This window comes from Lolium perenne, chromosome 7 (assembly GCF_019359855.2).
Source record: "Lolium perenne isolate Kyuss_39 chromosome 7, Kyuss_2.0, whole genome shotgun sequence".
Lineage (NCBI taxonomy): Eukaryota > Viridiplantae > Streptophyta > Magnoliopsida > Poales > Poaceae > Lolium > Lolium perenne.
This window is the reverse complement of record NC_067250.2, coordinates 49,293,052-49,320,448: the sequence shown is the minus strand read 5'-3', so window position 1 is coordinate 49,320,448 and position 27,397 is coordinate 49,293,052. Positions and strand designations below refer to the sequence as shown.

At 46.2% G+C, this 27,397-nt stretch overlaps 1 protein-coding gene across 1 annotated transcript; it reads left to right on the top strand.

The window, feature by feature from the left end:
• The first annotated feature begins 3,074 nt into the window (after window positions 1-3,074).
• Window positions 3,075-8,440, top strand: LOC127316058 (glycosyltransferase BC10-like). Its single transcript, XM_051346481.2, has 2 exons — window positions 3,075-3,635; window positions 7,696-8,440. Exons 1-2 carry the CDS (start codon window positions 3,075-3,077, stop codon window positions 8,338-8,340), a joined length of 1,206 nt encoding a protein of 401 aa, XP_051202441.1. The 3' UTR covers window positions 8,341-8,440.
• The last annotated feature ends 18,957 nt before the right edge of the window (window positions 8,441-27,397 follow it).

Sequence of the window (27,397 nt, the reverse complement as noted above, 5' to 3'; positions counted from 1 at the left end):
GCTTCATTCCATGCACCAGACACCGGGTCAATAAGTTGGATCACCTTAGAGTAGGAAATATCAGACCTGGGGGAGATAATTTTCCCATTCGGGCTGGCAGGGATCCATGGATCAGTATATATATTTATATTCTCCCCCGAACCAACTCTCCAAATATATCCACGTTTGAAGGTAGCAAGACCGGCTAACAAACTTTGCCAAGTGAAGGAGGAGCCCGCCTTAGGGCCTGCTTTAAGAATGTCCCCATGAGGGAAATATTTAGCTCGGAGAACTTGGGCACATAAAGAATCTGGGACAGTAATTAGGCGCCATATTTGCTTTGCCAACATGGCTAAATTGAAGGAGTGGAAATCTCTAAAACCCATACCGCCTTCATTTTTTTGGGAAACAAAGTTTCCACCACGCCCACTAGTGCATCTTCTTGCTATTTTCGTCATCACCCCACCAGAACTGGGCTATAGCATCAGTCATTTTCTTACAGACACCAATGGGAATTTGGAATACAGACATAGCATAAACAGGGATGGCCTGTGCCACAACCTTAAGAAGAATCTCCTTACCAGCAATTGACAAGTATTTCTCCTTCCATCCATTAATTCTTTGAATGATCCTTTCCACAAAATGGATGAAACAATCACTTCTCTCAGCGCCAACAATAGCCAGGAGGCCCAAGTACTTATCAGAGAGAGCCTCAGTTTCTATATGAAGAGCTTCACAAATATCTGCTCTTATCAACACATTAGTATTGGGGAAAAAATATGCTCGATTTAGCCAAACTCACCATCTGTCCCGAATTAGCACAATAGGTGTCTAACACTTGCTGTAGGGAAGTTGCATATGTCTTGATAGTTAGGACGGCAATTTTATTCATAGATCACGTATATGTGGATATCTCTTGTAATGATTTTTTTTTTTTGCATCCGAGTAAGTACCAGCGATTCATAGGCGCAGATTTTCTTCCCTGATACCCATCGCACATATAAGGTAATTAGGTAATCCCAGTGCAATATATGTTGCAGATCATTCCAAAGAATCTTCTTGCCTTGTTGATAGATAGCGGCCGGGAAGTGTCGACATCTGTTTGCTCTCTCAAGTAAACCTAGCCGAACACTGCAATAACAGCTTAGGCAAAACTTGTACATCGCATCAAGGTAGGTGGCTTCGGTCATTCGCAAATACTTATCGATGCGATCGCCTGGCACTTCATATGCAATCATACAAATAGTTGCGAAACACTTTTGATAAGAGGTGAAGGCATCGGGCTTGTATCTGAAGTAGGTGCCGTAGTTCATGAGGCCTTGTAGAATAATTAAGAACAAGTATTTTGACATCTGAAAATGACGCCAAAAGATGGTCGAATTGAAGACCAGCTTCATGGGGTGGAAGTAGTCATGCGGAAGCCGGTAGTGCCTAGCCTCTCGATTGCGTGCCACATTGCCCTTGTGAGGCCTAGTCGAGCCCCTACACACCGGTTGTTGCCTCTCAGTGTGGTCTGTGAGAGGCCACGACAATCATGAATTCCGAAGAGCTATCCGACTCCTTGTCGGACGAGCTATGCATGACGGTATTGAAGAAGAACTCGATCGACTTGCTGAGTCTGTTTGTGGCTAACAGGGAAGAAGTCATGGCCAATCCACATGGCTCAAATGGCCGAAATGGTCTAGGTTTTTGTACCTCTTGACCGGCCTGACAATTGGCCGAACAGGTCATGGGGGTCGATGCCGGTGGGAGGGTCCGAGCAGACGGGTGGCAAATATGGTGTTCAAACGGTGCCGACGGGTGCTCTCTTGGACGTTGGCACCAGTCGCAGTCTCCGGCAAGTTGCGGCTTGAGGGTGTCGGCAATGGGAAGGCGCAGGTAGGTGGCAGTGACGCTCTAGGGTGCAAGGGGAGTAAGTGACACGATTTTGGTGGCTACTAGGGTTGGTGTTCGTGGCGAGCAGGCCTGGGTCAATTGAGGGAGACACGCGCGGACACGGGTTGCTATCCGCTTCGACGCAATTCGGGCCCGAATTAAGGCCACGAATGCGTCAGGCCTTGGGATGGGTTTTACCCATTTTTTGTCCGCACGGACTAAAATAGACACGTTTGATCCATTTACGTCGGATCACCGAAGATGTCCTAAGTACTAACTTAGACTGCTTACCATGTTTCTTATTTTCAGATGGTTGATTTTTTTATCGACCCTCGTTGATCCGTGATTGTAACTCTTGAATATTCGTTTTTTTAATAAAAGGTTGTGTGCATCAGCCGGGATACCCCCATTTCGAAAAAAAAACCAACTTAGAATATTATTAGTCAACCCGGATCATTATAAAAGAACCGGGAAAGACAGACATGAGAATAATCTTACGAACCCACCATCTGCGCTAGCTGCGAGAGTTGATTTCTTCTTTGTTGCTGCTGCTTGATTGGACAAGACGACACACCTCTTTCGGGCGGCCGGGAAGCTCATCCTAGGTCGCAAACCTTCTGCATCTAATTAGCTTAATATATATTTTCTTTAGATTGAAAAACCTTTTGCTGCAGTATCTTCTTAATTGGATAGATAGTATTCAGTAGTGATACTTGTTTTTCTTTTGGCAATTTGGTGATTTGCTGTTCTTTCATGGGCATGGGCTGACCGTGTAAATCAAAGCTTACCGAATAGATGTTCTTCATGATGTGATTTCTTGCATTTGCATGCTCCCCCGACTAAAGGAAATCAAATCCTCACACCTGGTAGATAGATTGCTCCATTATTTGATATATACCGTAAAATATATTTCCTAAGATTTTTTTTTGAAACTTCATCAGAATTTTTTGTTTGTGGAGTTGCTATAAAAAAACGGGATATTCATTCGTTCCCGATTTGATCGGTAATGGCTGCTACTCTGCTGCTCATACGGATGAAACTTTTAAAAATAAACTCTGATATTTTGATCAACCTAGCTTCCAATTTCCAATGTTAGTTCTCCAGTCCCCTAACAATCTGTGGGAATTTCTCCATGATAATCTTTTGCACTTGCGTCTAAAAATCTCTCCTTTTTGTTGGAGTGCTTGTGTACAGCAATCCGCATTATGCCGGGAGGAGCAATGGTGGTCAACTGCAGCAAAGGCAAAGACGTCTACGCGATGGCGACGGCGCCGCCCAGGAGATTCTCGGTGGACCTCGTCAGGCTGTTTCTGCTCTTCGCCGTGCTCACCACCGGCTTCCTCGTCGCCGTCCTATTCTTCGGCGACGGCGTGGCCGCCTCCAGCTACTACCGCCTCCCGAGCCTCGCCCTCCCCGATGTCCTCCACGCCGTTGGGACATCGGCGCCGTGCACGGAGGAAAACGAGGTGGAACGCTGGTGGGCGCGGCCACCGGCCAAAAGCGCGTGGCACAACATGAGCGACGATGAGCTGCTGTGGGCGGCATCGTTCGAGGCCCGGGCCACACCGCCGCGGCGGCCATCGAAGCCAAGGAAGGTGGCGTTCCTGTTCCTGACGCGCGGCCCGCTGCCGCTGGCACCGCTCTGGGAGAGATTCTTCAATGGCACCAGCACCGGCGGAAACGGCACGGAGCTCTTCTCCGTGTACGTCCACACCACGCCGGGGTACCGCCCCGACTTCCCGCCATCGTCGCCGTTCCACGGCCGTCAGGTTCCCAGCCAGGTACGCCATAACAGCTTTGGCCTTTTGGGATCAAAAGATTGGATGCGGCTTGCATGCTCTGTCTTCTTTCTCCACCGTTCGTTCTCCTAGACCATTTTTTTTCCAGGGACCTCTATATTTTCCTCTACATTTCTAGATAGACTACTTCTCTAAAACGATTCTCTATATTTTTTCCAATTTTAATAGCAAACATCAACACGCATTTAAAAAGTCTGACACATCAATGTATATATAATATATATATCTCAAAATTGACATCAAACATCAGCAATTCCTCCACCGCAGCAACATCCTCTCATCCCTGGCCGCAAGGTGCCCCTCCCTAGCTCAACCACATTCACTCCTCTCCCGCTGCAGAGGACCTCCACCGGTGCGCCAAGGTCAATCTTATTAGCGCGTCGAAGAAACAAAAATGTATCAGACACCTATGGCGCAATAAACAGTGTCGACAATTAGCGTCGACATGCATCATAGGCTCGCATCAAGAATGAACACAAAAAAGCCTCATATATAGGGTCACACAAAAGGCAAAGAGATTGTCCCAAACCAAGTATAGTGTACAAGGAATGTGCTTACACATAGGACTAGGTTTAAGGAGAATCCCTTGTCTTGCATTGTGCCACCTTGTAATCATTGGCCAACGAATACATAACAAAGAACACCTAATAAAAGCAAATATGTAAAGCCTCATAACACAAATCACAGTGAACACCATAATTGATGCTATTTAACCAAGCACAATGCAGCAGGAGGAGTGTTTGTGCATTGTGCAAGATTGGATAGCACCACCGTGGTGTTAAAATGTTTCCACGTTCAATCACTGGCCATAATCATTGGCTCATCACAACAACTGAATAATAGTTACAGCCTCATATAGTTGTTGGACACACAAGTCTTAGGGACGGGTTAGTGGACCAGGTGCATTGCTAACCTTCATTGTTAGGACAATGTACATTGTTCAGTAACTCCATCCCAATTTGGGACACGTTTACATCACCGGTCTCAAAAAAGAAATAAAAAAGGCCTCATATATAGGTATAAAGCATTCACATGGATGGTGGGAGCGAAATAAGAGAAATGCACACTTCTGTGTAGACATACCTCTAGTTTTGGTCACACCATCCCTTTAATACATGTACCAGTTTAATTATAGGTCTCATATATGAATATCATAATGAATGAAACATATGCCTCATAAGTGTAGCGTATGATTTAGCTACCATTGCAACACTGCTCAAGGTCTAAGAGATAATCAAACATTCATCAAATGCCATGCACAACCAATTTGGTCGTCTAATTGAGAGAAATTGTTGAATGTGCAGCTACCCCAGTGATCTACACATTGTCAAAATTATAATCATCCACATAAGCATCCATTAGAATGCATGCAAGAGTATGCATCGAAGATCTGATCTAGGCGGTGCAAGAAAACTCCATCCTCTCTTTGGATCTATAGTAAAAAAATAGTGTAGGTTGTATGTTCATCCGATATGCGAACAATGTAATGGCATGCGGACAAAAAGTTCTAGATCCAATCAAATCGATATTGAGGAACTAAAAACAACTACGGCGTAGTCCTAAATTGAGATGAACATAGGCAAACATCTAGTGGAAGCAAACCCTCACGATAACCCTAACAGATCTAATTTGCATGTCATGGCAAAGTGCACAACCGTGAGTGTTGGCACAGAACCACGATGAAGAAGCTACAAAGAGGAGGGTTGAAAATCTTATCGCCATCGTTGAGGTTGACGACGAGCTCGATGTCGCGTAGGTACTCACGGTGATTCTCCCATCCGGGTTGCGGGTTGCAGATATCGTCACAGTCGGTGTCGCCATCGTCTCCTCCGCCATTCCCACTCCTCCTCGCTGCAATGTAGCAGATTCGGCGAGGGTAGTGCAGCTGCCGAGTTTGGATGTGACAGGTTGGGGATGAGAGTGGAAGATGGAGAGTGATGGGAAGGATTGGGCGGTGAGGCGATTGATGGCATGTGTTCCTGCCTCTCCCTTCACCATGCGAGAGTGGTGCATGCTCGGTGAAAACGGCTGATTCGACCGTTCCTCCCGAGGCATGCCCGCTTTAAAACCCATGCTATGCAACAACGCGGGTGAGTTCAGCCAACCAAACAGCTCACACCCCCTCCCCCATGCGGGCCAAAGGGCCTCCAGGCTACGAAACGTGTCCCTAGGAATGTTGTACTTGTATGGGAACAACATGTGTGCCTATTTTTGCGCCAGTGTCAATCCCGGGTGTGTTTTGATTCTGCTCGACTCTTCCAATTAACCGGCGTTCAGTACAATTGCGTTTGTATTTTTTCGAAAGGGAAAACTCAGCGTCAACATCTGCATCGATCGATGCATATAACCTTTTATTTATTTTATTGAAGCTCAAGTCTAAAAGTACTATGGAGTCTGTAGCGGTCTACAAAAGGATGCCAAAAATCTCAACCATTGAAATTTCTTAGTTTAAGAGCAACAAATCTCCAATGTTCATTTTGTCTTGATTTCTAATTGTGTAATAGATAGGCTACGAATTCTGATTCGAGAATGCCACATGGTCATGTTAAAAACAAAAGACTGTCACATGGTAGTATAGCCTTTAGACTAGCCCCAATGGGAATATCATAAGTAGTATCATGGATGCCATATTGGTAAAAATCTGATGTGGCACACTAATTAATGAGGTGAGAGATGGGAGTGGTATCATAATATGATACCGTATCATAACACGTAAAACTAAAAAACTTAGTGACAAACACATCAAAAACTCTATAGTCTGCCCGAGCTTGCTTGCTCTGTTTATCGTTACCGAATCAAGCCATCCGTTTTCTAGCCCCACCTCGTATTCCAGCAAGTATTTGGTACGTGTAATCCCTTTCTCAAATACCAGGCCAACTACCTTGCTCGTGTGAAACCTGACGCATGCAGGCCGTTGGGTCTTGGACTGGCACTGTTTCAACTACCTAGTCTACCCGTTTTATTAATTGAATTCCTAGATCAGGTTCGGATAACAAGCACTTTATTAGCTTATGGCTTATTGCTAGTGTCTTGCTTGAGGATCACTTTCAGTGTTTTGTAAATAAATAAGTTTTAAACGCTTCTTAGAACCTTAAAAAAATATTGACAAAAAATTACATGTACCTCTCAACGTTAATGTGTTCGCAAAGTCGTTTCACAAAAAATCAATATTGTTTGTGTCGTGTGCAAAAAAGATAAAATTTGATGCTAAAAAATAGCTTTTAATAGGACAGTTATTTATCTTATTTTCACATGACAAAAAAACGTCGGGTTTCCACAAAAAACAGCGTTCTATGTAATCGCAAAGTCGATCCACGAAAAAATGATATTATTTGTGTCTTGTGTAAAAAAGTTAAACACAATGCTAAAAATTGCTCTTAATAAGACATTTCTTTATCCTTTTAATATAACACGAAAAAACTTTTGTTTTTGATGAAAATTTGTGTGCACACATAAAACCCAGACATGTATGCACGAATCTTTTGTTCAATTTTTAAACATTTTTTTAGTGGCAGAATCATAAACATCTGGAATCAAAAGTATATTTCTGACAAACCTAACACTTCACTACTTCAGTAATACTACTTGCAGAACAACATTTCACATACAATCATTGAGATTCCGTACAGGTTGGAACTCATAACCACATAGCAGAATCTATTACTCCAGAGTACTAATGCTACCGGCCAAGCAAGATTCATTTAATTTCATACGCTTTACATGGATGACATACACCAGTATTTGCATTTTCCAGTCCGTGTATTCGAATAGATCAACAGCCGCATTAATTGGACATGGTTTAACCACAGCCACACAATTAGCGAGTGTAAACAAGCCCGGGCGGAATTCGTCCGCGTTGCAAACACCTCATGTACACAAATTAGCATTGAGATTATACAAAACGTTAAATGTGATGATACTTTGATATTACCTTATGATACTATGTATTGTGGGTGTAGTATCATAAACTAGTATCAAGTGCATGATACTAGTGTATGATACTTTCCATTGTGACTAGTCTTATGTCGTATATATACCTCAGGTGACGCAGTGGGGGAGGCCGAGTATGGTGGACGCGGAGCGGCGGCTGCTGGCGAACGCGCTGCTCGACCATGACAATGAGCACTTCGTGCTCGTCTCCGAGTCATGCATCCCTCTCCATCCTCTTTCCACCGTCCACGCCTACCTTACCCGCTCCGTCCATAGCTTCATCCAGGTCATTGATGACCCAGGCCCGGACGGCCGGGGCCGTTATCACGCCGGCATGGCCCCTGACGTGTCCATCTCGCAGTGGCGCAAAGGCTCGCAGTGGTTCGAGCTCCGGCGATCTCTCGCCGTGTTCGTGGTTGCTGATGGCCGTTACTACCCTAGGTTCCGTGAGGTGTGCCGGCCGCCGTGCTATGTGGACGAGCACTACCTCCCCACGGTGCTCACCATTGTGGCGCCGGGGAGCATAGCCAACCGCAGTGTTACTTGGGTCGACTGGTCCCGTGGCGGGGCGCACCCTGCGAGTTTTGGTACCAAGGATGTAAGGGAGAAGTTCTTGGAGGGGATGGTGTGGAAGGAGAAGAAAAGGTGTACGGGCAATGGGCAGTTGGAGGAGGCATGTTTTTTGTTTGCAAGGAAGTTCGCGCCAAGCGCGCTGCAGCCACTGCTCGAGCTTTCTTCCGGGATCCTCGGGTACTAGCTTCGCTGCCTGTATCAGTCTATCTGTATGTATTATAGCTCCTACACAACTCACTCTACAATTGATACAGAGAGGAATTCTTTCTGATGTAAGAAGGACATGAAGAGCTTTCACATGTATAAAACACTGCTATATGAAACAATAAAAATTTAACAGGTCAATGTAGTGCTTCGGTAATAAACAATCATTTCACATCCCTGCGATTCTCAGATCAGCAGTTTTCTTCAACTATCAGGTTTGTAGAGATTTCAGTCAACATCCTTTATCGCGGAGATTCAGTAAGACAACATGTGTTCAATAATTGGCAATTTCAAATTACTGAAATACTGATAAAGTTCACTACAAGTATAAACAAAATACTTCGGAAACACTATGAATGATAACTGTGTTTCGTCCTATTAAACACTAGATCTTTTATGGTACGATTTTCTGTGATCTGTCTGATTGATCGTTAGAATGTTAGTTCGTCTGGAAGAACATGTATTGCTTAATACTTTAGGAGCCCATGTTGGCATTCCCGTCCGTTTTGACAATGTAATGATAGAAAATTCCGAAATACTTGATGCTGAACTGAGCAGAAATGCTACTTTTACGATAGGAAAATTTTTCCATCTCATTGCGTGTTCGCTGATATCTTCTTATTCACGGTAAAAAAACCTTCTTGTGTATTTTGATGTCATGAATTCTTCTAACAATTGGTGCTACACCACTAAAATCTGCTTTTGCTCAAATTTCTGTTTGTTTGGTTTTCTGATTTCATTCAATACTAGAAAGAGCCTTTTCTATTTCAGTTTACATAAATATCTTTCCTAAGCTAGAAAATGTTTACCATACACATCAGAGGCATATAGTCGGATCGACAAGATGCAAATGCACAATGTATGTTTTGTTTTATAAAAAAGAGATTTAACCGACTCACTAGTTTTAGTCAGGGCGATACAACTAAGTAAATTATCACTGGTAGAAAAACGGCCTTTAGTCGCGGTTCGCAACTGCCATTTGTCGCGGTTGCGCAACCGGGACCAATTAAGCGCGAATAAAGCCCCCCCCCCCCCCCCCCTAGTCGCGGTTGCTGCTTACGAACCGCGACTAAAGGCCCGTCCACGTGGGCGCCAGGCGTCCGTCGGGGCGGAGGACCTTTAGTCGCGGTTCGCCTGGCCAACGCGACTAAAGGCCTCCGCAGGTTTAGGGTTTTAGCACCCCCCTAAATCTGGTTTCTTTTTAGTGTTTTTTTTTTAATTTTTTTTTTGTTTTATTTCAATTTTGAAGAAGTTTCAGTACACATATTCTACGCTACTATATACATGCATATGAATGTACAATTTCAAACAAGTTTGAAATTAGAAACAAGAAGAATTCAAGAGGAATATACAATATATATTCAATCTCAGATGACCATATACAACTTCGAACAAGTTTCCATACACAATTTACGACATCAGAAGTTTTTCGTCCTCGTAATAGTGTTCTCCTTTAGGATGGAGGACTTCCCTCATCAAAAATCCCGCTAATTCCTCTTGAATTGGTCGGAAGCGAGCTTCTGGACTAAGCGTCTTCCGCAAGTTATTCCTCCGCACGTTGCTATCCGACGGCTTCCGCTCAGAGGTGTGTCTGCGAATGAACTCACAAACATAGTATCCACATAGATTGGTCCCCGGTGGCTGAATATCCACATTAACTAACCTTCTAAATTCTAGCTCATGTTTGAATTCATCGACCATTTCATCTGAGAACCGTCTCCAAACCCTACAGGGCAAATAAAATTAAATGAACAAGGGAGTTATTAGTTACTTGATATTAGGAAATGAACGAAAGAGGCCGATCGATATAGAGCAAAAATGATTGAAAATAATTACTTTTTCAGCATATTTATCATCTTGACCCAAAGTTTTGAATCCATATTCAGAGAGTCCATGATGGGAACTCTGGAGGTGTGAAATTCAATTATTAGCAGAATCCAGTGGAACCTGCGGACATGATACATGCACAGTCATGCATAACTCATCGATTAGACATACCATGCGTGGAGTAAACAAAAGAGAATATGCTCAAGACAGAAACACTCACCCAAAATGGTAAGGAAATAGAATTTGACTTTTGAGTTGCTTTGTAAGAAAATCCCACAGGTCTTTCTCGACGTCGCGGGGGTATCTTTCTAACACATATCCATTAACGATATGTGGGTAAATGAACCCAACATCATGGATGTTCCTTTTCTGCATTCCCCAATCTTCATTCTGCATAATAGCGTACACAACAATATAGTTAGGACAATATATATAGTGCAGACAATGAACGAGATGAGGTAGAAATAAATCACTTACATAACGTAGCAACTGATGATAGATTTGTCGAGCTCGCGCAGATTGAACAGCTGGAACAATTCACTCATATGAACTGTTACATAGTAATGTTTGAAGTGATGCTCATGTCTAACTTCCGCATAAATATATTCTTTGCCGGCCTTATTTTTTATGAAACCCTTGTACCAACGTAGCAGATTTCCCATTTGTGCTGGTAGACTCTCTTCCTGCGCAGGCTCGACGAGAGGCCCATTTGGCACATATGTAAATGCTACCTCACTCATTGGCGCATCCTCAAGGCCTAACACTGCACGAAGAGTCATACGGAACTCGGCCGCTTTTTCTTTGGCACCCGTTACAGTCATTCCCTGTTCTACCGCAGCTGCTATGATAGCGGGGTCCATTAGTTCAAAGTCCTTATCCATATCGGCTCTGAAGGACAATGTCATAGCATCCGGACCGGCGGCTTTCACTATGAGCGGGGGGATCGATTGTTTATTCTATTCCCCGAGCTGGGCAACTTGTTTCTCGCTTTTTTTACTTTCTTCTTTCTTCTCCTCCAAGGCTTTCTTCTCCTTCTCCGCCAAGGCTTTCTTCTTCGCCAATATTTTTGCTTGCCTACGAAGTTCACGTCCATAGTCGTCAGGCATATTCTTCTCGACTTGGTACGGTGTCGTCAAAAATGACTTAGCCCACTTCTTTTCCTTCTCAGTAAATACTGGCTTGGACTCAGGCTCTTTTTTCTCTTTCATATCCGTCTTCCATTTCTCATACTGACCAGCCGCAGCCAAGTTGGTTTGCTCTTCACTAAGTTCCCAAGGCCTTGGGAGGAGAGGTTTCAGTGATGGCTCCGGTACCTTTGTGGTCTTAGGTACATAAGGGTCCGGGTTAATAGTCCAGGAGGAGGTTGCCTTGCTGTCAGCCTACTTCTGCTTCTTCGCCGGAGGTGGATTGGGGGGCGGCGTACCTGCCGGAGGAGGACTGGGGGCGGCGGCTGTTTACCCGCCGGAGGTTGTGGATTGAGGGGCGGCGTCGGCTGACATGAAGGAGGTGTAGGTGAACCACCACCACCACCACCACCGCCACCACCACCACCACCGGAGGGGGTGGACTTTTTAGCCTTGTCGCCTCGCCTGGGAACACTATGTACTTCTTGTTCCATAGAATCAACTGGCGCTTGACATCTCCAAGTCTTCTCTCCCCTTCGGGTGTAGCATAGTCAATCTCCAGGTACTCAAACCCTTGGACTATGTCTTCCACCGTGACACGAGCATAGCCATCTTCGATGGGGTTGTTGTGGTGGAGTGCTCCAGGTGTACAGGGTAAAGCACTGCCGGTAGCTACCTTCGTGGAACATATGTTCCCCACTGGATAATGCAAATCACATTCTTTCATCTCCTTTACATCATCCACGGGGTAGTGTGGCTCTGGTGCACGAATCTCGATCGTCGGTGCATTAGCACCAGCCGAGGTGAAGGGTGCATTAGCACCAGCCGAGGCCAGCAAGGGTGCATTTTTTTGAAGCTAACTACTGCAGGGGAGCCCCCCACAGCCTTTTATTACTTATGAAACAAAGAAAGTATATACAAAAAGTACAAAAGACCAAAAAAGAGAAACTACCTACAACTATTTACAACAAGTTGTCAATCCATGATGACAAAATGGGCACAGTACTCTCTTTTACCCTATGCTTAAGCAGGGTAACATCAAAAATAATCCCTCTGTCCAATACCTGAACGTTGGCCGTATATTCTTAAAAATCTTGTTATTCCTCTGCTTCCATATATTCCAGCAAGCCAAAATTATAATCTCCACAAAACAGGGGCCCTTAAATCTTCTTTTAGTATTCTTCAGCATCTCTGGTCTTGATCCCTGTACCCAATTTATTTGCAAGTATATCAACACTCTGACACTAAAGGTACATTCAAAGAATAAGTGGGACCAGTCTTCCAAAGCATCAGTACAATAAAGAACACAAGTATGATCCGAGGACTTGCCAGTGCCTTCTCCTTAGCATATCCTTTGTGTTGATTCGACCATGCAAGATGAGCCATGAATTTTTTTTGGGTTTGTAGGTACACTTACTCTTCTAGATCCATTGTGAGGGAAAATGAGAAGTTATATGCTGAAAGCTCAGTCTATACACCTGGCTTGGAATAAAAGCTCCAGATTTATTACTTGTGATAAGCCACTGATCATTATTGTTCGATGTGACAACTCCTGTTAACATATCTTGAAGTGTTCTTAGCTCAGCAGCAGCTTCAGTTGATATAGGAAGATGAAAAACTTATGCAGGATCAGTAATTTGTAAGGCCTCTTTGACTGAAATGAATTTGTCCTTGGCAAAACAAAAAAATCTTGGAAATCTTTCATGAATAACCCAATCATTCCAATTATCTGACCAAAAGATAATTGTCTCCCCATTCCCAAGCTTACAATGTGTCACTTGTCTGTATATATCAAAATGTTTCATAATGCTCCTCCACCAAAAGGATCCACAAACAGTGACTGCATGTGGCACTTCCTTATAGTAATATGAATTTCTAATTAATTTGACCCAAGGAAGATCCACATTATTATAGAATTTATGTAACTGCTCATCATAAGACACTTATTTTGAATCTTCAGATTGATGATACCTAATCCTCCCTTATTCTTTGGCTTACATATCATATCCCAAGAGGCTAAAGAATGCATGTTCTCATCATCTTTCCTTTTCCTCCACAAACAATTCCTTCTGGCTCTATCAATTACATCAATCACTCCATCTGGTATGTCCAGTGTACTAAGATAATGGATAGGCGTCGAGGACAAAACTGAATTGACCAATATTAATCTGTCACCATAAGATAAAAAAGATGCAGAAGCAGTAAGCCTCCTTTCAATTCTATCAGTGAGTGGAGAAAGATCTCTTATTGCTGGCTTAGTTGTGCCCATTGGAATACGAAGATATGGGAATGGCATGGAGCCAATGTTGCACTGTATTTGTGTTGAAAGAGTCTTATCTTCCACTTGAGATATATTAATTGGTATAAGTGATGATTTGTGATAATTGACCTTGAGGCCAGTAAAAGCTATGTACTCCTCAAGGACTTCTTTCAAAATTTGCAATTGATCTGCCTCAGCTGTTAACATGATAATAGTATCATCTGCATATTGCACAATAGGATAATCATTGCTTCCTCTATTTGGAATTGGTGCTTGCAATCTCCCTGCCCTGTATGCATTATTGACATAACTTTTCAATAAATCTCCACCTAGAACATACAATAGAGGAGATAATGGGTCTTCCTGTCTGACTCCTCTTCTGCATAAGAATGTTTTACCAGGGACTCCATTCAACAGAATTGCAGAAGAACCAGAGGCAAGAATCTCTGATACCTAAAGAATGAAGGTTGGATCAAAACCTTTTAGCTCCATTATCTTGATGATAGATTTATGCTCAATTGTATCAAAAGCCTTTTCAAAATCTAGTTTTAGCACAATAACTTTCCTCCTGGATTTGTGACATTGATGTAAATACTCAAAAGTCCATGCCAAGCAGTCTTGAATAGTTCTTCCCTTTATAAACCCATACTGGTTTTCATGTATGCATCTTGTAATATGGATTTGGAGTCTATTAGTAGCTAGCTTTGTGAGGAATTTCAAACATGTATTTGTAAGAGAAATTGGCCTAAAATCATTCACTGTTTTTGGAGACAAATTCTTTGGAATCAAAGTTATATATGAGCTATTGATACTTTCCAAAGGAGCTTGACCCTTATGAAAATCTTTGCACAAATGAATGAAGTCTTCCTTAATGATAGGCCAACATTTCTTAACAAACATACCATTAAAACCATATGGACCTGGAGCTCTATTAGTTTTCATGTGCTTTACCACTCCCTCAATTTCCTCTGTAGTAAACTCTTGTGACAAAATGTCCAATCCCTCCACTGGAGTGATAAGGTGTGATATGTCAGCTTGTGTGGAAGAATCATTTGTAACTCCCATTCTATTTTTATAACATGTCCAAAAAGCATTTGCCTTCTGATTGTGCTCCACCATAGAGTTCCCTTGCTCATCCTTTATTACTGATATAACATTATATCTATATCTTTCATTTGCTTTTGCATGGAAGAACTTAGTATTTTCTCCTCCTAGTTTGATCAATCTAATGGTGCATCTATTCTTCCAATAAGCAGACTATATACCCAATAATTTCTTGAGATGTACCTTCACAATATTCCTGAAGTTAAATTCCTCCCTACTTAAATCCCTGGAATCCTCCAAATTATTAAAAACAAGATGACTTTGTTGCATTGGTCAATAATCAATTTTAAATGAGACAGATTCTTTCCCCATTTCTTCAGAGCATATCAAACATTTTTAAATTTGGCAGCCAAAACTGAAACAACATTCTTCTTATGAGTTGGTAACTCCCAAGCCTTCCTCACCACGTCCATAAATCATGGTTGCTCCAACCAAATATTATCAAATCTAATTTTTTTCCCTTTGGAATGGAGGTAGAAATAGACACCACACAAGGGGTATGGTCAGAGGTAGATTTTGACAAAGGAAAGACCATTGTATTGGGGAACCTTAAAGTCCACTCACATGTGGTGAAAAACCAATCCAGTTGTTCCATCAAGAGTGTGGCTTGCATGTTAGACCATGTAAACCGTCTGCCTTTGAGAGGTAATTCCAGTAGACCCAGGTGACTAACAATATTATTAAAAAGGAAGATATCTGCCATATCAGCCCCTGGTTTATTCCTATCATGAACTGATCTCATGAAATTGAAATCCCCAAGAAGTAGCCAATTATCATGTATAGGAATATCCAAATCATGCAGCCATTGAACAAATTCATCCCTCATAATTCCTCTACAAGAGCCATACACAGTGACCAAAGTCCAGTTTTCAGCAGTATGAGCAGATGCAAATTGTATTTTGATAGCAGAGTGAGTTGTTTCTAATAAAGTACCCATGAAAACTTTGATGTTCCAAAGAACAATAATCCCTCCAGAAGCACCAATGGAAGGCACAAACACAAATCTGTCAAATCTTTTGGGGCAAAAAGTCCTGATAAATGAGTGCTCAAAAGTCTCACATTTTGTTTCTTGCAAACATATGATGGCACAATTACTTTCATCAATTTTGTTATACACCAGTAATCTTTTATCTTTATCATTCAATCCTCTGACATTACAACAAAGCACATTCCAATCAACCTTCATTTTTGAGAAACTATTCACTGAAACCAAAGACAGAGGAGCAGCAGTGAACCATGCATAGCAGGCCACACAAACAAAGATATCAGCACCATAGAGATATTTAATAATTTCATTACAAGCACTAGAAGCATGAAAAGTCTTTCACTCTCAAAATATAAACCCCTGACTGACACAAAAGCAATACTGGCTGCCTGACATAGATGCTTATTCTTCATTGGATGACTTCTTTTTCTTGGGATCCTGAGGAGCAGCCATAAGCTTTTCCCTTGTTAGTTCTTCATCTGAGATCTCCAGTTGCCTTCCAATGTGCTGCAAGGTTGGAAAGGGAATAAAAGGAGCAACCTCCTCCTCTCCGTCAGCTTCAGGTTTCAATGCTTTTGGTTTTCTCCTGGCTGAGCTCTTGTCTTGCATACTCACAAACTTGTACCCATCAGTTTTAGCCATATGCCTGGTGCACCTTCTGACAGAACTATCAGTCCAAGAAGAACTATCAGCAAGAGTGCATTAGCACTAGGCGGGGCTTCCGTGGAAGCCATGCTGCTTCTCCGTTGCTGGCTTCCGAGATCTTCATGCGGCCCTGCAACCGATCTTTCTTTTACTAGTTGATACACCATCTGCTTCACCTCATAGAGTTCTGATGCCAAGTGCCCCACAAGATCTGCATCCCGATTCGTCTTTCTCTTACGGCTTCTGTAACCGTACGGGTCATTATCCTAGGAAAACTCTACTTTCCACGGAATGGCGCCTTTGCCTCGTACACGTCCTAGGTGTCCAGGATTCCCGAGGGCTAATGTCAGCGCGTCGTTCTCTCTGTTGAACTTGATCTTGCCCTCTTGAGCTTTGGTCATTGCGTCAAAAAGGGCTTGGGTGGGTTTAAACGCTTTCTTCCGGTGAACACACACCCCTGTCTCCGGGTCTAGCGATCCCCCATGCCCGTACCACCATCTTTTGGCCCTTGGGTCCCATCCCTCTGTACCTAGAGGTATTCCTCGCGCCCTCAGGTCGTTCTCCATCTTCTCCCACTTAGGCTCCGAAAGGCGGTATCCTCCTGGCCCCATAATATGATTGTACTCTTTCTTAGCCGCATTTTCCTTTTTTTTTGATATTTCCTTGAAATGCTCCGATTTATTTTGCCTCACAAATTCTGGCCAATCATCTTTAAATGGATCGTAGCGAACAAGAGGGGGGGGGGGTGAATGGACGCTACGTCAAGTTTTAGTCTTTTTCAATTTTAGCGGTGCAACGGAAGGTAAAGGTGATAGCTTTAGCGTTGGTGGTGTTCCTACAATGATCAAGGACAAGTGCAACAAGCAAAGGAAACAAACAAGATAGTAAGAGTAAGGAGCGGGACAACCGGATGGCACGGAGACGAGGCGAGGTTTGTTTCCCGCAGTTCCTCCCACAAAAGGGAGTATGTCTGCGTTGAGGAGGTGCTAGCCTCACACAAGAGGCTAGGCGGCCACACCACGAAGGAAGGCCTCACCTTCTTCCTCGAGAGAGCTCCACAAAGGGGCTCCCCCTTCTCCACTAAGGCACCGGTCGAGGCGGTGATTCCTTCACAAGGTTGGGGCGAGCTCCACAACACAAGGAGGCTACCAACACCCTATGGAGCTAGTACAACACCAAGCTAGCCTCCATAGGAGCACTTTCTCCAAGATCCCACCATAGGAACCACACCACCAACATCCACTAAGGACTACAACGAATTTGTGAAATCTCTCTTGGTAGAACTATAGATCGGGGTCTCCTCCACCACTTCTCAAAGTTTGGGCAAGATTGGTTGGATGGTTGGGGAGATCCTCAAGAATTAAGCTCAACAACAATGGAGGAGAGAGAGAGAGGAGAGATAAATCGGGTTGGGGAAGAAGGGCCCTTTAAATAGGCTCCTCCAAATCCAACCGTTATGTCCAGTTTTTGCCTAAGCGGTACTACCGCTTGGGGCAAGCAGTACTACCACTCTGAGTTCTAAATCCCAGAGATCTGGTCCATGTGGACACAGAGCGGTACTACCGCTCGCGGTACCGCTCGAGGTACCGCTATGGGGTCCAAACCTTACTGGACTCAAAGCGGTACCACAGCGGTACCGAAGCGGTACTGCCGTAACTCGTTACGGTACTTGAGCGGTACTGTGAGCGGTACTATCGCTCGCAAGCGGTACTACCTCTGCTAGTACCGCAGAGGTACCGCAACTCGTACTGTGGGTCAAATCCAGCGCAGAACTCAGAGCGGTACCGTGGGGCGGTACCAATAGGGGTAGCGGTACTACCGCTACTGGTACCGGTAGTACCGGCCTGGCTAAAACTGGTTTTCTCCCCTTTTTCTCTCCAACCATGTCACCTCGCTAAACGCACACAAAACCAGAAAACCTATAAGCTACGCTTCAGTCCTCTGATCATGACGTGTCCAGCGAGGTCACCGTGCACTTGCAAATCTAACAAGGATACTCAAAGTACACGGTGAGATTATTCGAGTGTTGTCATCAAACACACAAAACCCGGGGTTTAGAGCATCTCCACTCGTGCCCCCGACGAGGCCCCCGAGCGACGTTTTTTTCATCCGGACGGCGAAATTCGGCCCAGTCGCGCCCCCGATTCCTCGTTTTCGTCCGGATTTTGCCCATCATCCATCCGGCGAGCCCACGCCACCCCTGGCCCCCCGGGGAGCGCTCGGGGACTCCAGACGAGTGAAAAGCGGGGAAGGGCCCGATCTGTCGGTGACTCGACGCACGAACCCCACCGCCACGTCGCTCAAAATCTTCCCCACCCCTCGTATCTCTCTCGCCGCTGGCACCACCCCGCCGGCTTGTTTGCCCAGATTCCGCCGCCCCTCCTTCCCCACCTGCCTATATTCCGCAGTCTTTGGACGACCGCCTATCTGGCTGCTCTTCCGCCAGCCTGTTTTCCGGCCTGCTTGCTCCTCGTCGCTCGCGGCTCGGGTTGCCTCGACCACGCCCGTCAGGTGTTCGTCCATTTGCCTCGCCGGCCATGGACTCGGACGAAGAGGAGGAGCAGATGTTCGTCGAGCTTATGCAAGAAGAGATGGCAGCAACCGCCCAAGACGACGAGCACATGATGATCCTCGGTTGCTTGGCAAGCATGTACGCCGGACTGGCAACTGGTCGACGTGGTGGGTCGGCACGAGGTCGCCGGAAGTGCAAGCCGAGACAGCGAATGGAGGGCTACTGCATGTTGTACGCCGACTACTTCGCCGACAATCCATTGCACGGTGAGAGTGTTTTCCGGCGTCGTTTCAGGATGAGCAGAAAGCTATTTCTGCAAATTGTGTATGCCATCCGCCACTTTGATCCCTACTTCAGATGCAAGGCGGATTGCACTGGTTTGGTTGGATTTTCGTCACTGCAGAAGTGCACAGTGGCTATGAGGATGCTGGCGTATGGAGCTCCCAGTGATACTGCAGATGACTATCTTCGGATGGCGGAGTCCACCGCTCTTGATTGTTTCTACCGGTTCTGCAGGGCCGTCATAGCAGTGTTCGGGGACTATTTCTTGAGATCACCCACTGTCGAAGACACTCAGAGGATCCTTGCAACAAATGAAGCTAGGGGTTTTCCAGGGATGCTTGGAAGCATTGACTGCATGCATTGGCAATGGAAGAACTGTCCGTTTGCGTGGCAGGGAATGTACAAGGGTCACAAAAAAGGCTGCACTGTGATACTTGAAGCAGTGGCTACCCATGATCTCTGGATTTGGCACTCTTTCTTTGGTATGCCTGGATCCAACAATGACATCAACGTCCTAAACTGCTCCCCGGTCTTTTCCAAGCTTGTTGAGGGTCATGCTCCCCCGGTGGACTATGTGATCAATGGTCGGCACTACAACAAAGGATACTACCTTGCAGACGGTATCTATCCAAAGTGGGCAACATTTGTGAAGACTATCTCCAACCCTAGCACCCCCAAACTTTGCGAGTTTGTCAAGAAACAAGAAGCTTGCCGAAAAGACGTCGAGCGTGCATTTGGTGTCCTCCAGCAGAGATTTGCTGTCGTCCGGTTCCCCGCTATAACTTGGTCCGAAGATCAGATGTGGGAGGTGATGAACTGTTGTGTGTGCCTACACAATATGATTATTGAAAATGAGCGAAAGCATCCGGTTCCTCTGGCTGAGCAAGAAACACCATATGAGAGAGAGGGTCCTCTTGCACAGCCTAATCACCAGGTGCCTCCATCATGGGCCGCCTTCTTTGCTATGCGCCAGGAGATTCGAGACTCTACAATGCATCAGCTGCTGCAAGATGATCTGGTGGAGCACATATGGAGGCTCCGAGGCAACGCCAACGCCGACGCCAACTAGTCTGTCTTAATTTGTTTGAAAAATTGTGAAATTGTGTGCTTCATTTGTTTCAGCACTTGTTAAACATTGTACTGATTATCGCCGAATTTGTTTCAGCAATTTTCGTACTCTTGTTTGCCGAACTTGTTAAATTTTATGTTGAATTTGTTTGAAATATGTCAAATGGTCGAGGTTGGGGGTTTCCTGCCGGGGGGACGGCTGGAACTTCGGCGCTCCCCACGCCAAATCTTCCTCCAATCCGGACGAAAATTTCGCCGGATTTGGGCGTGGGGAGCGCCAACGAGTGGGGATGCTCTTAGACTTTGCTCTTTCAATCTCCCCCTTTTTGGTGTTTGATGACAACACAAGACTTTGCAATGGCATATGATATTATGATGAGATACTTAGATTTGCAAGAGCTCGACGGAGCTCCCCCTAAGCATGTGCATATTTCGAATATGAGTTTGAATACAAATGCATATGACTTAGAGGCATAACTCCCCTAGATCTTACAAACCAAGCACATATGCAACAAGGATACTTGACATGTTCAAATAGCATATGCGCAATATGGAGGCAACACAAGGTCATGCAAGGAGTTTTGGGTGAAGTTATCATACCTTTGCCTTGAGAAAATCCAAAACTCACAATAAGATGCCTCCATAGAGTTGATGTAGCCACAAGAGACGATAAACAAGAAGAGACAAGAGGCTACAAACAACGAAAGTCCCCATGCAGAAGACCCATTCGAATAGGAACTTCTCCCCCTTTGGCATCAGAACACCAAAAAGGAGGGAAGGAAACTATAATGATGGTAAGTGTTGTGGGTATACTTCATGGGTGTACCATCGACAGTGCTTAGATCCGGCAAGCCCGGGTGGCCCATAGATGGTGATGTGGCATGTGGCCAATCGGGCGGCCCAGTTGCTGTTGATCCTGAAGGATGAAGTCCAGCCCAGGATAGGGAAGCCGGATCCCAATCGACCTTCGGAGGAAGCCGGATCCGTGGAGGCCCATGTGGAACCCAGATCCAGTACGACGTAGATGGGAAGGCGGATCCTTGACGTACACGGCAAGACATTGTACTGTAGTTAGGCAACCTGTAATCCGGCTAGGACTCTCCATGTAAACCCTAGATCCTTGCGCCTTTATAAGCCGGATCCCGGGAGCCCTAGAGGCACAACCACAACTCATTGTAACAACGCGAAAGCGCCCAGATAATTCCAGACAAGCAGCAGTAGGCCCTGTCATCGTGCAGGTGTTCCGAAGCTGGGTAAATCGCGTACCACCGTCCCATGTGCACTCCGCCCTATGGCCCCTACTTCTTCTCCCCCTCGTGAGGATCCCTCCTTTGAGGCACCGTCGAATAGGAAACGTCAGTTGGCGCCCACCGTGGGGCTGGTGAGGAGTTTAAATTCTTGGATTGAGAAAATTTTAATTCCCGCTAAAGGTGCACATCTAAAAAGCATCGGTTCACACATATTACTCAGAAAAATGTTCAACCCAATGCTTGGGGGGCTAGAGTTACCTGGCGCACGTTCTTTTGCTGAGTGAAGAAGATCTTGAGGGAGTCTTCGAGGTCAGACAGCTCTTGCATTTCCATGTTCGCAGGCCCCCACACTTTGTCCATCATGGCGGAGACCTCCGCATGGCGCTGTGAGAGGGGGACCTGGTGCAAAGTTGGGAAGAGGTGGGGATGAGTCTGGGGTGTGCCTGTGGCACGACTTAGCAATAACTTTTTCTCAACCTCCTCAGCCGGAGCTTCAGTGGAGGTGACGTTTGGTTGCTCAGGTGGAGGTGCAGATGAGGATGCACCCTTGCCGGATTCGCCGTGGCCGGTCTCGGCGGTTGGTTCTTCAGGGAGGTCATCGAGGTTGATGACGTCCTTAGGATCCGGCTTGGCGGTAGAAGAGGCTTTGGGCGGAACCTCAACTTCCGGTGTGACTGGCATAGAAGCCGGAGATGGCTTCGTTCTCTTCTTGGGGATCTTGGGGGGCTGGCTTCCAGAGCTTCTGTTGTGTAATAAGAAAGGCATAATAGTTAAGCACATGCTGATTCATGGTGACAGAGGAGTTTTAAGGCGAAAACCAAGCACTTACCCGGATAGTTTGAAAAAATGGTGCATGTCAGGTTGGGCTCGGTTGCTGGTGTTGATGAGCTTTAGGCGCTTCTTCTCCGCCTCCGCCTTGCGGGTAGCCACGGTGCTAAGCACTTCGCGGGCACGTTTGGCTGCGGGGCTGGAGGGACCAGCCCTCTTTCTTTTGGAGGGGCGCGGAGCCTCGGGAGCTTCCGCGTCCGATGTGACTTCCGGGTCGGTATTGCCCGCATGAGGGACCCAGAGGAGAGTTCCGAGTTCGCCCTCCTCAAGGGCTTCGAGCTACGTTACCCAGCCAACACTTAAACAAAATTCAGATTAGAAAGGAATCAACAGTTGGGTCAAGGCAACGTACCGCGGTCCCGGAGCCATTGGTGTGGATGTCCTTGTTACACACGTGAATCCGAAGATCACGAGGAATCTTGATAAGAAGTCGGATCCGCTTGTCGATGGCGTCAGCGGAAAGGTTGTCCTTAGAGGCGCGCATAGGATCATCGCGCCCCGCGTACTGGAACATCAGGCGGTCCCGATGTTGAAGTGGTTGGATCCGCTTGGTGAACCAGGACATTGTTAGGTCTTTCCCTGACAGACCATCTTCCGTCAGTTTGCAGATCCGCCTAACTGCGCGAGTCAACAGAGGTGACTCGGAGAGGTGAGGACATTGTGTCCAGGCCGGAGTCTCGCTGGCGGGGCTATTCTTGAAGGGCGCAGCATTGATGCGTGCAGTTGACACGTCCGTTGGGAACCCCAAGAGGAAGGTGTGATGCGCACAGCGGCAAGTTTCCCTCAGTAAGAAACCAAGGTTTAATCGAACCAGTAGGAGTCAAGAAGCACGTTGAAGGTTGATGGCGGCGGGATGTAGTGCGGCGCAACACCAGAGATTCCGGCGCCAACGTGGAACCTGCACAATACAACCAAAGTACTTTGCCCCAACGAAACAGTGAGGTTGTCAATCTCACCGGCTTGCTGTAACAAAGGATTAGATGTATAGTGTGGATGATGATTGTTTGCAGAGAACAGTAGAACAGGTATTGCAGTAGATTGTATTTCAGTAAAGAGAATTGGACCGGGGTCCACAGTTCACTAGAGGTGTCTCTCCCATAAGATAAACAACATGTTGGGTGAACAAATTACAGTTGGGCAATTGACAAATAGAGAGGGCATAATAATGCACATACATATTATGATGAGTACTGTGAGATTTAATTGGGCATTACGACAAAGTACATAGACCGCTATCCAGCATGCATCTATGCCTAAAAAGTCCACCTTCAGGTTATCATCCGAACCCCCTCCAGTATGAAGTTGCTAACAACAGACAATTGCATTAAGTATTGCGCGTAATGTAATCAGTAACTACATCCTCGAACATAGCACCAATGTTTTATCCCTAGTGGCAACATCACATCCATAATCTTAGAGGTTTCTGTCACTCCCCCAGATTCACGGAGACATGAACCCACTATCGAGCATAAATACTCCCTCTTGGAGTTACAAGCATCTACTTGGCCAGAGCATCTACTAGTAACGGAGAGCATGCAAGATCATAAACAACACATAGGCATGAATTGATAATCAACATAACATAGTATTCTCTATTCATCGGATCCCAACAAACGCAACATATAGAATTACAGATAGATGATCTTGATCATGTTCGGCAGCTCACAAGACCCGACAATTAAGCACAATGAGGAGAAGACAACCATCTAGCTACTGCTATGGACCCATAGTCCAGGGGTGAACTACTCACTCATCACTCCGGAGGTGACCATGGCAGCGTAGAGTCCTCCGGGAGATGAATCCCCTCTCCGGCAGGGTGCCGGAGGCGATCTCCTGAATCCCCCGAGATGGGATTGGCGGCGGCGGCGTCTCTGGAAGGTTTTCCATATCATGGCTCTCGGTACTGGGGGTTTCGCGACGGAGGCTATTTGTAGGCGGAAGGGCAGGTAAAGAGGCGGCACGAGGGGCCCACACCACAGGCCGGCGCGGCCAGGGCTTGGGCCGCGCCGCCCTGTAGTCTGGCCACCTCGTGGCCCCACTTCGTCTCCTCTTCGGTCTTCTGGAAGCTTCGTGGCAAAATAGGACCCTGGGCGTTGATTTCGTCCAATTCCGAGAATATTTCGTTACTAGGATATCTGAAACCAAAAACAGAAAAAAGAATCGGCACTTCGGCATCTTGTTAATAGGTTAGTTCCAGAAAATGCACGAATATGACATAAAATGTGCATAAAACATGTAGATATCATCAATAATGCGGCATGGAACACAAGAAATTATCGATACGTCGGAGACGTATCAGCATCCCCAAGCTTAGTTCCGCTCGTCGCGAGCAGGTAAAACGATAACAAAGATAATTTCTGGAGTGACATGCCATCATAACCTTGATCATACTATTTGTAAAGCATATGTAGTGAATGCAGCGATCAAAACAATGTAAATGACATGAGTAAACAAGTGAATCATATAGCAAAGACTTTTCATGAATAGTACTTCAAGACAAGCATCAATAAGTCTTGCATAAGAGTTAACTCATAAAGCAATAAATCAAAGTAAAAGCATTGAAGCAACACAAAGGAAGATTAAGTTTCAGCGGTTGCTTTCAACTTATAACATGTATATCTCATGGATATTTGTCATCGTGGTGAACGAGCAGATGCCATAGGATGGCTTAGATTGGGGCCGAATGGACGCTAGAGGATTCGGGGGAGGGTTTGCGACTAGATGGGATGAACTTCCGGATGCTTTCCTCAAGAACACAACCAAAGGCCGGTATACAAGAAGAGAGACAAGAGGAAGAACTCTTCACTAGATCGCTAGCTTCATTGATTTCAACATGGTTACAAGTTCTATCATCTAATTCCTTCTGTGGTCTCGCGCCTGTAAGAGGCAATACCCCCTCTCCTTATATAGGGGAGAGGGTGGCTTACAGAACAAGAAACCCTAATGGCATCTTTGACTGGACAAACTACTTTACAAAGCTACTTTAATCATGGATGACGCCGGGGTCCTCTTTAATCAGGAACGCTGACGTCCTCCGGCTTCTTTCAGCGTTATCTCTCTCTTTGGCGCCAGGGCTCTGATTAAAGCCACTTTGCTTAGCTCATCTTTGTCTTCTTGCTCTGAAGAGAATCTTTGACCAGTCCTGCCGACAGGCCCTTCAGTCCGGTATCTTCTTTATCGGGTTCCGGCATACCCCCTTGGGGATGCCGGCTTAGCTTCACTTAGCCCAAACTCCTACCTTTGTTTCCGGTAAGAACATTAAACCGGTATCTCGATAGCTCAAACCATCCGGTTTGGCATGCCTTTGGCATACCGGGGGTTATCCCCCCAACATTAGTCCCCGAAGCTGGTATAGTCTGGAGGATTCTATCCTACAGACCATGCCAGGTTTTCATCTTTTTAGGATACCGGTTTAATCTCTCCAGCCTGAGCTTGGATCCGGCATCTTTGCCCTTTTTTGTCTTTTCTTTCTCTGCAAGGCATCTTCCGGCATCTCTCTTCTCCGGTATCATTCGCATTTACTCTTTCCTCGGCGAAGTCGAGAATATTTTGGGCCCCGCGCCTGTCAGTGACATGCGCACTGTTAACTGTCGCGCCAGTGTCAGTTGTCACTTCGCTTCGACTCCCGCGCGCCCATTAAATGCACCACCGCGGATCCCACTAGCCGTTTTGGATCCCCTGTGTGCCTCCGTGTGGCGTCCCATTTTCTCGCGTGTATCTCCTCGCCACGTGGCGGCCCGTGGTGTGAACCGTCGCGGCCCGCGAGGCGAACCGCCGCGGCCCAGCGGTTTTCGGCCCACCTCCTCTCTTCTTTATAAGCACAACTGCCCTCTCTTCTTCCTCTTCTTCGCATTCCTCATCCTTCGCGCACAGTGCTCCTCGCCTCTGCGCCTCCGCCGCTCTCCTTCCGCCGTCGTTTGCTCGAGCTCCGTTGCCCGGCGAACTCACGCCGTGCTTCTGCCGGACCTCGTCGTGCGGGAATCTTCTGCAGCAGCTTCTTCGCGCGCGCTGCATTCTTGCTTCTTCGTGACCTTCTTCGCCTCGCCGTCGACGGTGCTCGTCGGCGACCGTAGGTCCGCTCCACCACCGGCGAACACCTTCCTCAACGACTGCGCCGCTCAAGGTTAGTGCCAATCTTACTTTACTCACCATCTGCTTGCTTTCTAAATCTTGGGTCGACGGTATTCTTATTTCCTCTTTTTCTTTGATTTTCTTCTTACTCGTAGATCTTCGCGCGGGGTTCAAGTGTGGGATTTCTGTTTTTTCACCTCCCAAACCGATGTCTGGCGAGGGATCTTCCTCTGCCTCTTCTTCTTCCCTTTCCATTAGCCGTCGTAGACAATCACCCGGCGAATCTACGGCTTCAGATCCGATGGACACCGATTCCGGCAGCCAGCAGGAATCCGGTAGCCGCCAAGAGTCCGGTGGCCATTTAGAATCCGGTAGCTTTAGCCAAGCATCCGGTAACCACCTTGAAGCGAGTAGCTCTGGCGAAGCATCTAGTAGCTCCAGCCAATCATCCGGCGCGGAGCCTTCCCCAATCACCCGCGGAGCCTGGATGGGCTCCAATGTCACTGAATATGAGATCGATTGGTTGTACCGGTCCCGCAGGATTCCGGAAGGAGTAACCTGCCGGATTCCCGGTGACGAAATCGAACCGGACCCCGAGCCCGGTGAACATGTTGTTTTCCTTGCTCATTTTGAGCGCGGCTTCGGCCTTCCCGCCTCTCCTTTTTTCCGGGAGTTCTTAGATTTTTATAAACTCCAACCTCACCACCTTCCTGGCAATGCCATCTTCTACCTTTCTTGCTATGCCACCTTCATGGAGGCCTACATCGGCATTCGTCCCACTCGTGAGACGTTTGCCCACTTCTTTTGTCTGCGGATTAATTCTGTCCAGGGCAAGGAAATCCCTAAGCCCAAGCCGCCTGTGGAGTGCGGATCTTGCATCATTGGCTCCCGCCAAGGGAGCACTTTCCTTAAGTTCGCCGGCCTCGAGTCCTGCCGCGCCTGGCAAGGAACCTTTTTCTATGTGAAGAACAACGGCCGCGCCAATCTTATTGATCTTCCTCCGTTCCAAGCGGGGCCTCCTAGTAGAACCAACTGGAGCTACAACCCGAAGACGGATCACGCCGAAACCAACCGGGTGGTA

Excerpts from the sequence above, each read along its gene's own strand:
- LOC127316058 (XM_051346481.2), top strand. The coding sequence starts at position 3,075 with ATGGTGGTCAACTGCAGCAAAGGCAAAGACGTCTACGCGATGGCGACG. Across the intron at positions 3,636-7,695 it reads GCCGTCAGGTTCCCAGCCAG|GTGACGCAGTGGGGGAGGCC; the intron begins GTACGCCATAAC and ends TATATACCTCAG.